This window comes from Talaromyces atroroseus (assembly GCF_001907595.1).
Source record: "Talaromyces atroroseus strain IBT 11181 chromosome Unknown scaffold_7, whole genome shotgun sequence".
NCBI classification, from domain to species: Eukaryota; Fungi; Ascomycota; class Eurotiomycetes; order Eurotiales; family Trichocomaceae; genus Talaromyces; species Talaromyces atroroseus.
In genome coordinates, this window is record NW_017971439.1 from 457,669 (window position 1) to 471,128 (window position 13,460).

Consider the following 13,460-nt stretch of genomic DNA (forward strand, 5'->3'; position numbering starts at 1 on the left):
ATGACCGCATCAAGGTTCTTTAAGGCGTGGTATATAGTATATACCAGTTGGCTGGCCTACATGCGAGGTACCTTTCAGGCATTCCCCGCCATACTCACAGGCAGGACAGACAGAGAGACAGACAGACAGACAGACAGACAGACAGTGAAGTAATGAGAAGAATTCCTGTCTGGGCCTAGCGCGGGGTTCTGTGCTGAGTCAGCATAGCCAAGCCGCTAGCCGTGTGCAGGCTAGCGCGGCAGAAGCGAGGGCTTTTGCGCGGCACACACTTGGCGGGTCTCCGGCTCGGGGCACGACTAGCTTAAGCATCATATCTCTCTTATTCTTTTCTCTCCGTCAGTCCACTATCCGGCAATTCCTCTCGAGACAACTCCAAATCTCGTCCAATAAACCCGACCACGACCACCATGTCTACCGCCGAGCTTGCTGTTTCCTACGCGGCCTTGATCCTTGCCGACGACGGCGTCGAGGTCACCGTATGTCCAAGCCTTTCCCAGTGCAGTGCAGTCCCAGTCCCAGGCCAAGTTCCCAAAGAGGAAGAGGTGGAAGAATTGGTCGGCGCATCAATCTGAAAACGCAGAAAATGGTTTCAGCGGAAAGAAAAGAGCAGGGAAAAAGAAACTTGGCGCATGGGGGGACTTTCTTGTTTGTTGGAATTGTTTCTTCTAACTTGAGATTTTTTACGCAGGCCGACAAGCTTAACACCCTCATCAAGACCGCCAACGTCCCTGACGTTGAGCCTATCTGGGCCCAGCTCTTCGCTCGCGCTCTCGAGGGCAAGGATGTCAAGGAACTCTTGACCAACGTTGGAGCTGGCGGTGGTGCCGCTGCCGCCCCCGCTGCCGGCGGTGCTGCTGCTGCTGGTGAGGCCGCCGCCGAGGAGGCCAAGGAGGAGAAGGAAGAGGGTACGTGAAAAATCAACTTTGGATTTTTTTTCTGCGGTCGTTTCTTCCAAGATTAGAAAGAAAAACTAACCAGAACGTTTTTTTCTACATATAGAGAAGGAAGAGTCCGACGAGGACATGGGATTCGGTCTTTTCGACTAAGCGATTTCTTACAATCAATTTCCCTACGCCATCGATTATTCCCTCCAATACATCTCTCACTTTTCTCCCTCCTAACTATACGCAACCCCTCTTGTGTCTCGTTAACCGCCTTCTCTCTCGTCTAATGTACTTGATAATCCTGGGATATATGGATTGAATACTCTTTATGGCAGAAGAAAAGGAAAAAAAACCAAAAAATTCGGGAAAACAAACGGATTTTTTCTCTTAAAGAAGCATGCATACTTCGACCCATGAATTGCATGATGGCGCAAAAATCTTTGATTTGTTTCTTATTTTTAAATATGTTCAGCTTTGCTTGTTAAACACATGGTGGTCATTATACGGTGGTTTTGACGGCAAAGATGAATCCAATCAATGAAAAAGAAAAAAAATTTCATGACTTTCTCCTTCCAATCCACGTATATGCATTGATGGATGCTCTCTTTACTGATATATTATCATATGGTGAGGATAGATCATGACGACTTGCAATATACCTTAGTCTACGTACGCTAACACAATAAACATGCCTAACATGAAACAACAAAAAAGAAAAAAAACTTTTTGGTCTTCCCCAGAACGCCGGCCGGCTCGATAGCAATGTTAACAAAACAATCACGCACAATGCTAAAAATTGAAAACAAACAATAAACCTCAAAAAAGGGCTCATAAAATAACCAAATGTAAATAACTTCACGAGTCCAAAGCCGGCCGTGCATAAATGCGAAATTGAACGAAGATGGTGACATCTTCAAACATTGTGCCCAACGAGCCAATCAGCCATGGTAGGTTGTTTAAAAAGTATTCCTTTTCTGTTGAGTGGGCGAGGATCTATCAGAATTGTTAGTCGATAACCCCAAAAAATTACAGTGAACTGAGATCAAACATACCCCTGCTCCGTAGCTTAGGTTGCCCAAAAGAGATAGGATGAAGAAGAGCAATGAAAGACCTAGTAAAGAAACGTTGTTAACAGTTTCTTCCAGCAAAGCATAAAGAAATTGTATACCTTCGCATGACTTCTCGCTGTAGTTCTTGTAGATTTGAGGCAATCGAGCCCTGCAGTCATTGTTAGTGATGGTTGCTTTTAGAGAGCGTTAGTATGTTACATACCCCAGGTAGCAAATTGCACTGAAATACCCAAGAAACTGTGCTCCCGGTGCAATATGATTATTCCCGTCATGAACCACTGGCGCAGGCTTCCACAGTCCAGCCTGCCACGCAATGCCCCAACCTCCAGCGCCAATGGCTACAATCGCAAGAACACTGAAGACATTCTTCAACCAAGCTTTGGTGCCCGACTCACTCTCCTCCACAATCTTGGCAAGTGTACTATCAGGATAACTGGCTCGGCGCTGGATATCCGCCGATGACCTTCTCCGTCGCGAGTTGGATAATTCGTCACTGAACCGTCTCCCGAGCAGTGGCGTAGTCGGAGTTGGGCTGTCGAGCGCCGAATGAGCGCTATCGCGGCGCTGATGCTGCTGCTGCTCGCGGCGTGCATTATGGATGTTGTAGTACAAGCATTGCGAAATCAAAACGCCGTCTGCGATGCAGAAGTAGACGGCAATGGCTAAGACAACGGGGACGAGTTGGGCCCAGAGCCCGCCAACCAGGTTTGTCACGTCACCCACAAACCACACGAAGAGGAAGGCCATGGACAGTCCCTCTGCGCTGCCATATCGGTAGTTCTCGATGAGTTGTGGAACCTACAAGAGCGAGAGTTAGTCCAGGCACGATCTTGATAGCAACTAGCTTTTTTCTGCAGAGATAAGATCGTACTAGAAGAAAAATCCAGCAAGTCAATGACACGGAGCCTAGCACACCCGACGCGGCCTCGCGAGGAGTGAGAGGAACAGTTTGCGACGCCTCTCGCCCCAGATAAGAGAGCAGGATGGTGGATGCCATGGCGCTCGCTCTCTGCCGCCAGGGAACGGAACGGCCGAGAGAAGCGTGACTGTAGTGCAGCTAACTAATTAACCGCACAGTGAGAAAATCGCGTAGTATTCTTTAACCAGATTCCATGCAGCAAAGTAGAACCAGCAAGATGGCAGGCGAAAAGCATTTGCGCGCAGGTTTTCATGCGGGAGAAATAGATCAAAACCTTCCATGCGGCCAGCGTTCGATTTACTGCATGACATCGTCCGGCTGACTTAGCGCGGGCGGTGATTGGCCGAGCTTTACTGTTAGTGTTGATGCATACATATTTTATGCATTGTTCGGTGCTCATGAATGTACTCATAGTTGGGTATACAGTGGCCATAGAGTCGTTGTATGCATTCGGCATTCCCTTGCTACGAAAAGATTCTAGTAGTCCGGGTGCATCTGGCACTCAGATTCAAGAAGATCTACCACCATTTCGCCTACAAGATCCTGAATTGGCCCATAGAGTAGATCCTCTCTATCCTCCCACGGGTCGATCCTCATGAGACCCTCGATATAGTTCCTCAAAGACTCGTCATCTACGCCTTCGCCCCAGTTCCCGCGATCTACGCCGTGATGGAACAGAAAACTCCGGAGATGCAGCACGCCAGCGCCAAGCAGCCACTGCCTGAGCGCCTCTTGGTTGTCGCTGGAAGGCGGAGTTGAAGAGTCTCTAGTGTTTTCGCCATCAATAGACCCCAGATCCGGTGTTCCTTCGTTGGCCTCGGCCTCTTCGTCGTCAGCAAGATCGTGCTCTGCCGCATGGAGCCCTTCTACATCGATATTCATGCGCCCGAGCAAATCCCTCAACCACTGCGGTTGGAGAAGATCGGGGACTCGTGATATATAGGATGGCACCGGGTCGGACTGCTGGCGGTGAGCCTCAGATTCATATGGCGGGAGGGGGTCGGAAGCCGATATTCTGCCTGTTGTAAACCGAGTTGGAAGATGGGTTGTAACCCGTGGAATATCGGACAGCACGACATGGCGCGCAATATCTAGAGAAATCTCTGGCGGCTCAAGAGGCTCTTCTTTGTCGGAAAGAGTTTCTGCTATCTCCACCAGGAGCGAGACAACTTCGGGAGTGTTCCAGAGATCTTTGGCCCGGGATACATACAGCTCAGTGAGCAGTTCATGAGACTGTGCCGGTGGCATTTTCCCCCATATCCGCTTGGGGATGGGTTGCAAATCCAACTCCTGAGCCAACCGGCTGAATATCCATGAATAACGAGACATCGCCAATCGGAGTTGCTGACGAGCCTCCTTTGGTTTGTTTAGGCGTAGATATGCTAATGATAGTGAACACTGAATGTTGGGGTATGATGCCCAATCTTCCCTGAACACGGTCTCGGTACAAAGCGAGATAAAATGTTCGTACTGCCGGCCTCGCAGAGCTAGATGGTCAATAACCAGTCTCATACAATACGGGTCATCTGTGTCGAGGCTCAAAAGCAGCTTGGCCCATTCGTAGGCGGTGCGCCATGTTCCTTTCATTCCAAGATTTGCAATGTACCTCCATACAGTGAGCCACAATTCCCGATTTTCGGTTTGCATGAAATCCAGTTTCGCCTTGCCTGCCTGGAGCTGGGCGCCAAAAGACGAGTGGGCTGAGCGCCCGATATTGAACAATGCTCTTTCCAGGAGGTCAGCTGAGACGGCGTGGTCGCTCTGATGTTTGGCTATTTCGGAGACTTGGAGCAACGTTGATAAGTGGTATGCTAGTATCTCGAGTTAGAATTAACGTAGTCCTTGAGATCCTTTGAAAAGGAAGAAGATACATACGGTTGTATTGTAGGAGGTGAATCAGCCTCTGAGGATCCATCGACTCCACACACATTTCAAACTGCATCTGAATATCCTCATAAGCTTTATTGTGCACAAGCCGGTACAGACTGTTGCCATTTGCCAGTTTCTCGACGAGTTCCATTCCAAGGCCTCCACTGGTGGTCCTCGGCCATTCGTCTTTGCCTTGCATGAGTATGTTTTTCCTCAAAGTCACTCCAGCGAGACTCTGTCCCCTGCTCGCAGGGCTATAGCGACCACTTAATGCTTTTCCCAGGTCGATCATTTCTCGTTGCCGTTCTCTTCGTCGTCCAGACCCAGCCGTCTCCTGCTCCTCGAATGACTCAAGCACAACATTACCGAAAAGCTTTCGCATTTCATTTATTGCGTTCAGTGACTTGGGTTCGATGGCAAGAAGTTCTTCAGGCGACTTTGCGAACAAGTTACCCTGGTCACTGACTGCCGGTTTGTGTTGCTCGCTCGAGGTGGCGTAAGCGCCATTCTTCACTGATAGATCTCTGAGAGCTCGATCAATATCATCCAGCTCTTCCTCTGCAGCTACTTTTTCTGCCTCAGAAACCGGCCTTGGCGCCGTGGTCTCCCGCTTTTGTTTCTTCTTCTTCTTTTTCTTCTTCTTCGAGGCCTCTTTTGTGTTGCTTGTTGAGACCGAAGCTAGTGGTTTGTGCTGTGTCTCTGCTTTTGACTCATATTCTAAGCCTTTCTCATCATCTTCATCGTCTTCCTCTTCATCGTCTTCAGCAGCGGTGGCGGCATTCAGCAAGTCAAATGCATTTAACTTGGCCTTTGGAGCGGCCACTTTGGCATCCTCATCGTTTGAGCTTTCTTGATCCTTCTCAAACTGCACCTGTGCTTCTAATTCACGCTGCTTCTGCAGCTTTCGCAATGCCCTAGACGACATTTTTGGCCATGGAAGAGCACGCCTAGTTCTCAGTAGCTTGCAGCTCACTCCATGTGAGTGTGATCATAGAGCGAAACACACTGTGAGGAATGACGTTCAGATGGCGATAAAGGATCAACTATACAGAGGCATATATTCTTGTCGATAGTTGAAGAACTCTTTGTAGCAGTGGCCAGTCAGACCAAAAGAAGATAAATAATATTATTCTATGGCCTTCTCCGACTATGAATCATAATTTAGCAGTGTCGGGCTTCAACCAATCATGTCTTCCCAATGTTGCTTAGTAAGATTACACCGCGGCTACGATCACGTGCCTTGCTCGTTAGGGGTCTTTGCTACACCTCGACAGGCAAGATTATGCCCCATCAACCAACCCCGGGCAAAAATCGTCATTTTCAATGCGTCGCGCTGCTGCCCAAGGCCTACAGGCGCTCCGTACTGCCCGCAGCAATTCAGTATGGAGGCCCCGCGGTAGACGAGCCTCCCGCGCCTACTTCTCTAGTGGACAGGCTCTCGCTGTCCAGGGATTCTTCACCAAAAAACAAACATCATATATACCAGCTTCCATCCATGCCTCCATGCACGTCCGCAACTTCTCGCTTGCCTTTATCTCGACTCTCGTTGCCTCGGGCGCCTGGTACGCGTACAAGGGGACCCAGCAGACTGCCTTCCTGAATGGCACCTCTAGCATTCAGTCACGAGGAATAGCAGATACAACATCCGGGGATAGTGCAGAGACAACAGCTACACGGCGGGCCCTATTGGTCGAGAACGATCAGTTCTATACTTCTGTATTGTCCGGTGATCAGCCTCTGTCCAAACAAGCTGACGATTCCGATCGGAGGATACTTGAGATGTTGACACCGGAGCAGGCCACCCAGAAGCTGCGCAAGAATGATGAGTCTTACCTAGTCAGCCGCGGACAGGGCGTTGTTCGATACGATATCACGCAAGTCCCGAGTAATTCGCCCATTGAAGATGATCATGCAGAAAAGATTGTCGAGGTTCCACAGTCTACTTCTGGAGCTCAGGATGGATCTCCGAACAGTGACTGGATGTTCTGGGGAGTATTTGATGGACACTCGTATGTTATCTAGTCTGTATTTCTATCATGACTTGCTAATATTTTTGCCAAGTGGCTGGACCACCTCCGCCAAATTGCGAAATGTTCTCATTTCTTACGTTGCCCGGGAGCTCAACACCACATACAAAGCCGCCGCTACAGACCCTTCGATCAAGACCCCTTCTCCAGAAGCTATAGATTTAGCCATAAAACAAGGATTCGTCCGTCTTGATAATGATATTGTTTACGAGAGCGTAGACAAGGTTATGAAAGCGAACTCACGACGCGTTGCCGCGGAGATTCTGGCGCCTGCTCTATCTGGGTCTTGTGCGCTTCTCGCTTTCTATGACTCCCGCACTCAAGATTTGCGAGTTGCATGTGCTGGAGACTCGCGAGCTGTTCTAGGCCGCCGAGGCCCTAGCGGCAAATGGGTCGCGACAGCTTTGACCGAGGATCAGACTGGAGGAACGCCATCGGAAATTGAAAGGCTCCAAAAGGAACATCCAGGTGAGCCTTATGTTGTGCGAAATGGCAGGATTCTCGGACAGCTTGAGCCCAGTCGCTCTTTTGGAGATGCCTTCTACAAGTGGAAAAAGGAAACACAAGAGAAAATCAAGAGCCGATTCTTCGGACGCACACCACATCCAATGCTCAAAACACCGCCTTATGTCACTGCCGAACCTATCATCACGCGTACCAAAATTGATCCTAAAAATGGCGACTTCGTCGTCCTAGCAACTGATGGTCTCTGGGAGATGTTGACCAACGAGGAAGTAGTTGGACTTGTCGGACAGTGGCTGGAGAGCCAACGTCTTGGAGATGACGGAAAACGGACCTGGCTACAAAGCCTGTTCGGACCAGAAACAAAACAGCTTCCGGTAGAAAAGGCCACTGAAACCAAGACTGCGGGACAACGACCGCCAATTCGTCAGCAACAGTACGACATTTCTGGAGCTGCTCAACGGTTTGTCGTCGAAGACAAGAATGCTGCCACCCACTTGGTGCGAAATGCCATGGGAGGAAAGGATAGGGACATGGTTTCGGCCCTTTTGACTCTGCCCAGTCCGTATTCGAGGAGATATCGGTACGTATTTTATCCTTCCATATAGCGTCCCCCTTCTAATCTAAAGCGTGTCCCGTACTATAACTGACAATCTGCACAGGGATGATATCACTGTGGAAGTCATCTTTTTTGGTGAAAGCGTTGACGATCGCAGCGTAACCGTAAATAAGGAAGCTACTGCACCGGCCGAGTCAGCCAAACCAAAGTTGTGATTTTGCGTATTGGGTTAATAATGGAATGAATATGTTTCTTTGTATTTCTATATCTGATTTGTTTTTCTTTTTCTCTTTTAGACCTGCCGCATGGCGATGATTCCCGGTCTGCAACAGAAATGCAGTGCCCTTGCAAAGATAGTCTTCCTCATGAAAGCAATCGATTTCTTCGATCTACACTTGAATCAAAGTATTCAATTTTCCAGCATCTTCGTAAAATTACACGCATCATCTTAGCGTGGAGTGCCCACGCTTTTATCGGTTCGCAATTGCATAGAACCTAGGCACTCTATTCTCTGGGCACGAGAACTGTTTGCGTATGGGTTTAATGTGCTGTAAACAATTGGAAAGAAAGATAACAAAAATCACACCCATGAGCATTGCCACGTAGGTAGTGTTTTCACCTTCGGCTGGGGCCCAAGAACGCGCCTGCTCACTTTAACAGCTTCAATCAACGCATTTGCAAATTCCTGGCGGCGCTTACTCGCGCAAGACTCCGACCTTTCTAGATATTCTTTCGAAAGGACACGCCCGACCTCCCATCGTCCGTCTTCGAGACCTTCCGCGGCTTCCGTGATTTCTTCCCTTTGGAATTCCCATCCTGCATGGACCGCCGCCGTGCGAATCATTTCGGGCGATATAATGGACTGGATATTATCATTTCGATCAAATGAATGTTCGCCTCGACTATTGAATTCAGCTTGCGAGATCGCTGCTATCATATGCGGGAGAGCAGCGATGTCTCCGCGAATATCAAGTACGTATTCTGCAAGAAGAAGCTGCTTTGCTCTCCCGCGAAGAGACAACAGCATGGACTGTAACGTTTCAACAGATGGCAAGTACCAAACTGAATGCACGAAGATTGCATAGTCGTACAGTGGCTCCGAGGCCCCGGAATCGAGAAAGTCTTGCAGATTAGCCTGGTGAAAAGTTATGCGGTTTCCATAAGGACCGGATTTGAGTTGCGACTGCGCTTCTCCCAATGTCATCGGAGCCCCTGATTTCGTTGATGAGTATGCCACTTTTGCAGAACCTCGAATCAAAACGAACCATAGTCTAGAGGTGCGGGATCAATAGCTGTGATGTGACCATGCTCTCCCACCAGGTCGGCCAAAACAAGGGTACAATCTCCTTGTCCACATCCAATTTCAAGTATTCTCGAACCAGGCATGAGGTCCCATTTCTTCAAAATTTCAATCCTGTGCTGAAGTTGAGGCTTGGAGGGTCCGCCGCAATCCTGCAGACGTTGAATACGAGATCCCTCCGAAGTCATGGTAGTTTTACTTTAGACTGAATTTCCCAACGAGGATTTTTTCTCCAAGTAACTGCACTTTCTTTTTAGAAAGAATGTCTTGGTTCTCAGCTGGAAAGCTCCTGGTACCTGATATTCAATCACGATATGGTGTTTATCTGGAGTTTTTATATTATGGAGCCTGTCATGGAACCACAAAACTATGAAACCATGGAAACACGAGAACACTGACAGGGAAGCCAAGATCGTTTATTTATGCCTGCGATGGGTCTCAGAAAATAGTTTCATGCCAGAGTGAGTCATCGAGGGGTTGCCGCAAATAGCCGATTAATTGCGCATCCGGGAGATTACCACACGCCATTGCTCTACGACGGTGGAGCAAAGAAGGCTTCTAATATAATTCGGACACAGTGATATACAGAGAGGTATTCGTTAGACGCGAGTTCGTTATAGATAGGTTTTACTGTAGTCGTGCTGTGGAAAGCCACAAGCCCTGTCATGTGCATAGCCTATTGTAACTCTGTCCCAAGATTCAGAGAAGAGAGAGAGTCTCCAAAATCTTTCTGGAATCTGCCCTTTTTATTCGTGCACATAGTGTCTAATAATGACAAGTGAGGGAGGTATATATCACTCAACCTCAAACAAGCTAATTAAGACAACAAGGGCTTGGTCGGTGGTGGCTTTTCACCGGGTTTCAAAGTGCGGACGAACAGCGGTGTCGCAGTCTGCAGTGGCTTTGACGCAAACATAAACTTCTCGAGAAGACGCGTTTGTAGTGTTGCAGTATTCGTACTAGCAATCCAGTAGAGCATCATTCCCACGGGCATCCCTGTAACGTAAGCGGTGCAGGCAACATATACGCCCATGACCGTCAGGAATTCTTTTAATGATTTCGCAAACAGGAATTGAGCCATGCGCCTCGTGGAATAGTCCGAGGCTTCGGCAAGTGTTTTGGTTTTCCATCCCAATCTCACATTTGCAATGATTGAAAGACCGAGTACAACGGGTAGAATACCCGTGGTATCTGCGGCCAACAGATCTGGAAACCACAGTGCTCCCTCATTAGACAGAGTCTGTTCCACACCCGGTAGATCGATGGCATGGCCATCTTTGTCTGGTAGCGGTAGCAAATAGCGGAAAAGTCCTAAATTGACGCCACACATGTTCCGGATACCTTCCATGAGAGACAACCAGACTGGTATCTGGAGCATTGGAACAAATTGTGCATATTTATTAATTTGCCAGTTTCGGTAGAGCTCATTGGTTTTCTGTTTCAGGTACTTTCGTAGTCTTTGCTCCGCTTGCTGCGGGCGCATGTAGATCTTGTCCTTCTTATTTTGGGCTTTGATTAATGACTCCCAACTTTTCCGATGAACAAAAAGAAGCGGGGTTATATCTGCTTGTTTTCGGGCATGGACACGAGAGTATATCTGAAGCGGAAAAGCTATCGCCATCCGAACGGCGACTGCGGTTAGGGGTATGGAGGCTACCCATGGCAGACCAGTAACTGAGTGGATGCCATGAAGAATGCCGGTGGAAACTGTAAGTAGCTCTGCGACAAATGGCGACGGTCGTGTGGAATGAAAGGCTCGAGTTCGACGCGAGGGAACGGTGGACGAGATGGCTGGTCGTTGAAGTTGAGACCACCGAGATCCTAGAGAACGCGGCCGCATGACTTCCAGGCGGAGTCTCTGAGAACTGGCTTCAAAACGAATGTGTGTGTTGATACGACATGGGTCAGTCGTCAGTAAGCAGCCAGTAGTGGTTGGAGTTTATGGCTGTAGTTGAGTCAAAATAAGGATGAAGCTGCCCTTGTCCGTGTTTGCTTCGTTTGTCCCGGTCGCTATCGTCACGTGGGACCGGCGATAAGCACGAGGCCGCAATGTGTTCAAGTCAGGTGTCTGTCTCATTTGGTTGCATGTGCCAAAGGAGCATGCTATCCAAGCGCTTCACCAGTTTTCACGGATCTTGAGTCTTTATTAGAGGGAGGAGGAGCAGTAGCTTTCCTGGCAAGCTCCTACACCGGAACTACCTCCCTCTTATCCTCTCCAGGCCCTACCTCCGAAACATGGACTAGACCTTTCATAGTCGACAACTCGACAGTAAACGCTTCTCTAATAGCAATCAAACATGGCTTTCTTCGCGAGTGTTTCAGTTACACTTCTTGTCTTGACCGCTACCTTTTTTCTCATACCCACTGCATTCGCTTATGGTCTAAAGGCGGTGCTCTGCAGCGTGGGCTGGTCTCTCAGAAATAAGACTAATGCACGAAGAGAATTGATTCTTTCGCAAGTCCGTGCTGAGGAAGAGCAGCACCAATCCAAGCACTCTGCATCATTGGCATCGGCGTCGGCATCAAGCCCAGAAGATGATGATTGGGAAAAAGTAGATAGCACTGTGCCCGGTGTAGCCGGGAATGGAAAACCACTAGGCGAGGACTGGGAAGGCATAATCGGGTTCTTCCATCCGTTCTGGTGAGTATATCGAATTTCCTTTGAAATAAACTTTCTCTGCGATAGCCCGTTGTCTCACAAAACTCGCAGCAACGCCGGTGGTGGTGGTGAGCGTGTCCTCTGGGCCGCAGTCAAAGCTACACAGGAACGATGGCCAAAGGTATGTCTCGAGATATTATACTTTATCTTTTATTTACGTAGCTAACCTCCGTTTAACAGGCTGTATGCGCCATCTATACGGGTGACCATGAAGTCACCAAAGCAGCTATGCTTGAAAGGGTCGAGGTCAGTCCTCGTATTTGTCGGTGTGATCATACATGTAAAGACTAACAATTGGATGGTCTAGACACGGTTCAACATCAAGCTTCATGCTCCAACTGTTGTGCTATTATATCTTTCTACACGGAAATACATTCTAAGTAGCATGTATCCACACTTCACGCTCCTAGGTCAGTCATTGGGTTCTCTGATTGTGGCATTCGATGCCTTCAACCTTCTTGTTCCCGACATTTATATCGACACCATGGGCTACGCATTTACAATCGCACTGTCCAAATTTCTCTTTCCATCAGTACCCACAGGAGCCTATGTTCACTATCCCACAATCTCCACGGACATGCTGAGCTCCCTCGATGACAGCACGGGCATCAAGGGTCTCAACTCTGGTGCCGGAGCAGGCTGGAAAGGTGTAGCCAAAAAGAAATATTGGCATATATTTGCTAGCATCTACGGCTGGGTTGGAAGCAAAGTAGACGTGGTCATGACCAATTCATCGTGGACATCGGCGCATATCAACTCCCTCTGGGGACCATCGCGGAAAAGACTCGAACACAAAAATGCAACGGTAGTTTTCCCGCCAACGGCAGTCTCCGAATTACACTCCTCAATAGACGTGAGCAGTTCCAGCGAGTCCACTCGAGAACCAAGTATCGTGTACATTGCACAATTCCGGCCTGAGAAGAATCACTCGTTGATACTCCGGGCTTTTGCTCGATTTGTCAACGAGACCCGCAACAACAACAACAACAACGACAAAATCACAGCTTCAGGATCCACGCCCAAGCTCATCCTAATCGGGTCAGTGCGACACTCAAGTCCCGATGAAACGCATATTTACCACCTACGCCTCCTCGCACACGAGCTCCATATCCGCGACCAAACTACATTCCTCTGTGACGCCAGCTGGCCCACGATTCTGTCCCATCTCCGCACCTCCTCCATTGGCACCAATGCCATGTGGAGCGAACACTTTGGCATTGGCGTCGTCGAATACCAAGCCGCCGGCCTAATCAGCGTTGTACACGACTCCGGCGGCCCGCGCGAGGACATCGTTATCGATCTAGGCGACGGCGCCACGGGATTCCGTGCCTCGACCGAGGAGGAATTCGCAGCGGCTTTTGAGGCTGCGTTGGCTCTCCCCGAGCAAGAGAGGGTAGCCATGCGTTTGCGCGCTCGCAAATCTGCGTTGCGTTTTACAGAAGAGGAATTTGCCCGGAAATGGATTGAGGAGGTTGCAAAATTGGTCTCGCAGTGTCGGAAGAAATAGATGTTTTTTTTTTTGCCCTTTTTCTTTGTTATTCTTCCTCAAACCTGTGGTTGCTTGTAACCTTTTTCGTTTCTCTGTCCTTCTAGAAGAGCCTTCTTTTCTTTTTCCCCACTCTCAAACCTCAGTTCTTCTATGTAGGTATAGTATAGTATAGTATAGTATTGCTTCTATTCTAGTTCGTGTAGAACCTTGATTTACTCTCCA

At 48.7% G+C, this 13,460-nt stretch overlaps 7 protein-coding genes across 7 annotated transcripts, besides 1 other annotated feature; 3 read left to right on the forward strand and 4 right to left on the reverse strand.

Moving 5' to 3' along the window:
* The first annotated feature begins 96 nt into the window (after nucleotides 1-96).
* Nucleotides 97-145: a repeat region (Identified by RepeatMasker using a combination of RepBase library and repeat library created with RepeatScout).
* A 262-nt stretch (nucleotides 146-407) lies between these two features.
* UA08_05629 (60S acidic ribosomal protein P1) lies at nucleotides 408-1,046 on the forward strand (the record flags this gene model as incomplete). Its single annotated transcript, XM_020267920.1, has 3 exons — nucleotides 408-476; nucleotides 689-905; nucleotides 1,000-1,046. 3 exons carry the CDS (start codon nucleotides 408-410, stop codon nucleotides 1,044-1,046), a joined length of 333 nt encoding a protein of 110 aa, XP_020118931.1.
* A 693-nt stretch (nucleotides 1,047-1,739) lies between these two features.
* Nucleotides 1,740-2,951, reverse strand: UA08_05630 (hypothetical protein; the record flags this gene model as incomplete). The annotated part of the gene is made up of 5 exons (XM_020267921.1): nucleotides 1,740-1,877; nucleotides 1,937-1,995; nucleotides 2,053-2,102; nucleotides 2,157-2,752; nucleotides 2,826-2,951. 5 exons carry the CDS (start codon nucleotides 2,949-2,951, stop codon nucleotides 1,740-1,742), a joined length of 969 nt encoding a protein of 322 aa, XP_020118932.1.
* A 399-nt stretch (nucleotides 2,952-3,350) lies between these two features.
* UA08_05631 (hypothetical protein) lies at nucleotides 3,351-5,667 on the reverse strand (the record flags this gene model as incomplete). Its single annotated transcript, XM_020267922.1, has 2 exons — nucleotides 3,351-4,684; nucleotides 4,749-5,667. 2 exons carry the CDS (start codon nucleotides 5,665-5,667, stop codon nucleotides 3,351-3,353), a joined length of 2,253 nt encoding a protein of 750 aa, XP_020118935.1.
* Nucleotides 5,668-6,065: 398 nt separating this feature from the next.
* Nucleotides 6,066-8,005, forward strand: UA08_05632 (hypothetical protein; the record flags this gene model as incomplete). The annotated part of the gene is made up of 3 exons (XM_020267923.1): nucleotides 6,066-6,751; nucleotides 6,804-7,814; nucleotides 7,894-8,005. The coding sequence occupies 3 exons, from the start codon at nucleotides 6,066-6,068 to the stop codon at nucleotides 8,003-8,005; spliced, it is 1,809 nt and encodes a 602-aa protein (XP_020118936.1).
* Nucleotides 8,006-8,370: 365 nt separating this feature from the next.
* UA08_05633 (hypothetical protein) lies at nucleotides 8,371-9,278 on the reverse strand (the record flags this gene model as incomplete). The annotated part of the gene is made up of 2 exons (XM_020267924.1): nucleotides 8,371-9,002; nucleotides 9,056-9,278. 2 exons carry the CDS (start codon nucleotides 9,276-9,278, stop codon nucleotides 8,371-8,373), a joined length of 855 nt encoding a protein of 284 aa, XP_020119118.1.
* A 629-nt stretch (nucleotides 9,279-9,907) lies between these two features.
* UA08_05634 (hypothetical protein) lies at nucleotides 9,908-10,930 on the reverse strand (the record flags this gene model as incomplete). The annotated part of the gene is made up of 1 exon (XM_020267925.1): nucleotides 9,908-10,930. One exon carries the CDS (start codon nucleotides 10,928-10,930, stop codon nucleotides 9,908-9,910), a length of 1,023 nt encoding a protein of 340 aa, XP_020119220.1.
* Nucleotides 10,931-11,387: 457 nt separating this feature from the next.
* UA08_05635 (GDP-Man:Man(3)GlcNAc(2)-PP-Dol alpha-1,2-mannosyltransferase) lies at nucleotides 11,388-13,256 on the forward strand (the record flags this gene model as incomplete). Its single annotated transcript, XM_020267926.1, has 4 exons — nucleotides 11,388-11,731; nucleotides 11,777-11,870; nucleotides 11,930-11,995; nucleotides 12,057-13,256. The coding sequence occupies 4 exons, from the start codon at nucleotides 11,388-11,390 to the stop codon at nucleotides 13,254-13,256; spliced, it is 1,704 nt and encodes a 567-aa protein (XP_020119119.1).
* Nucleotides 13,257-13,460: the final 204 nt, after the last annotated feature.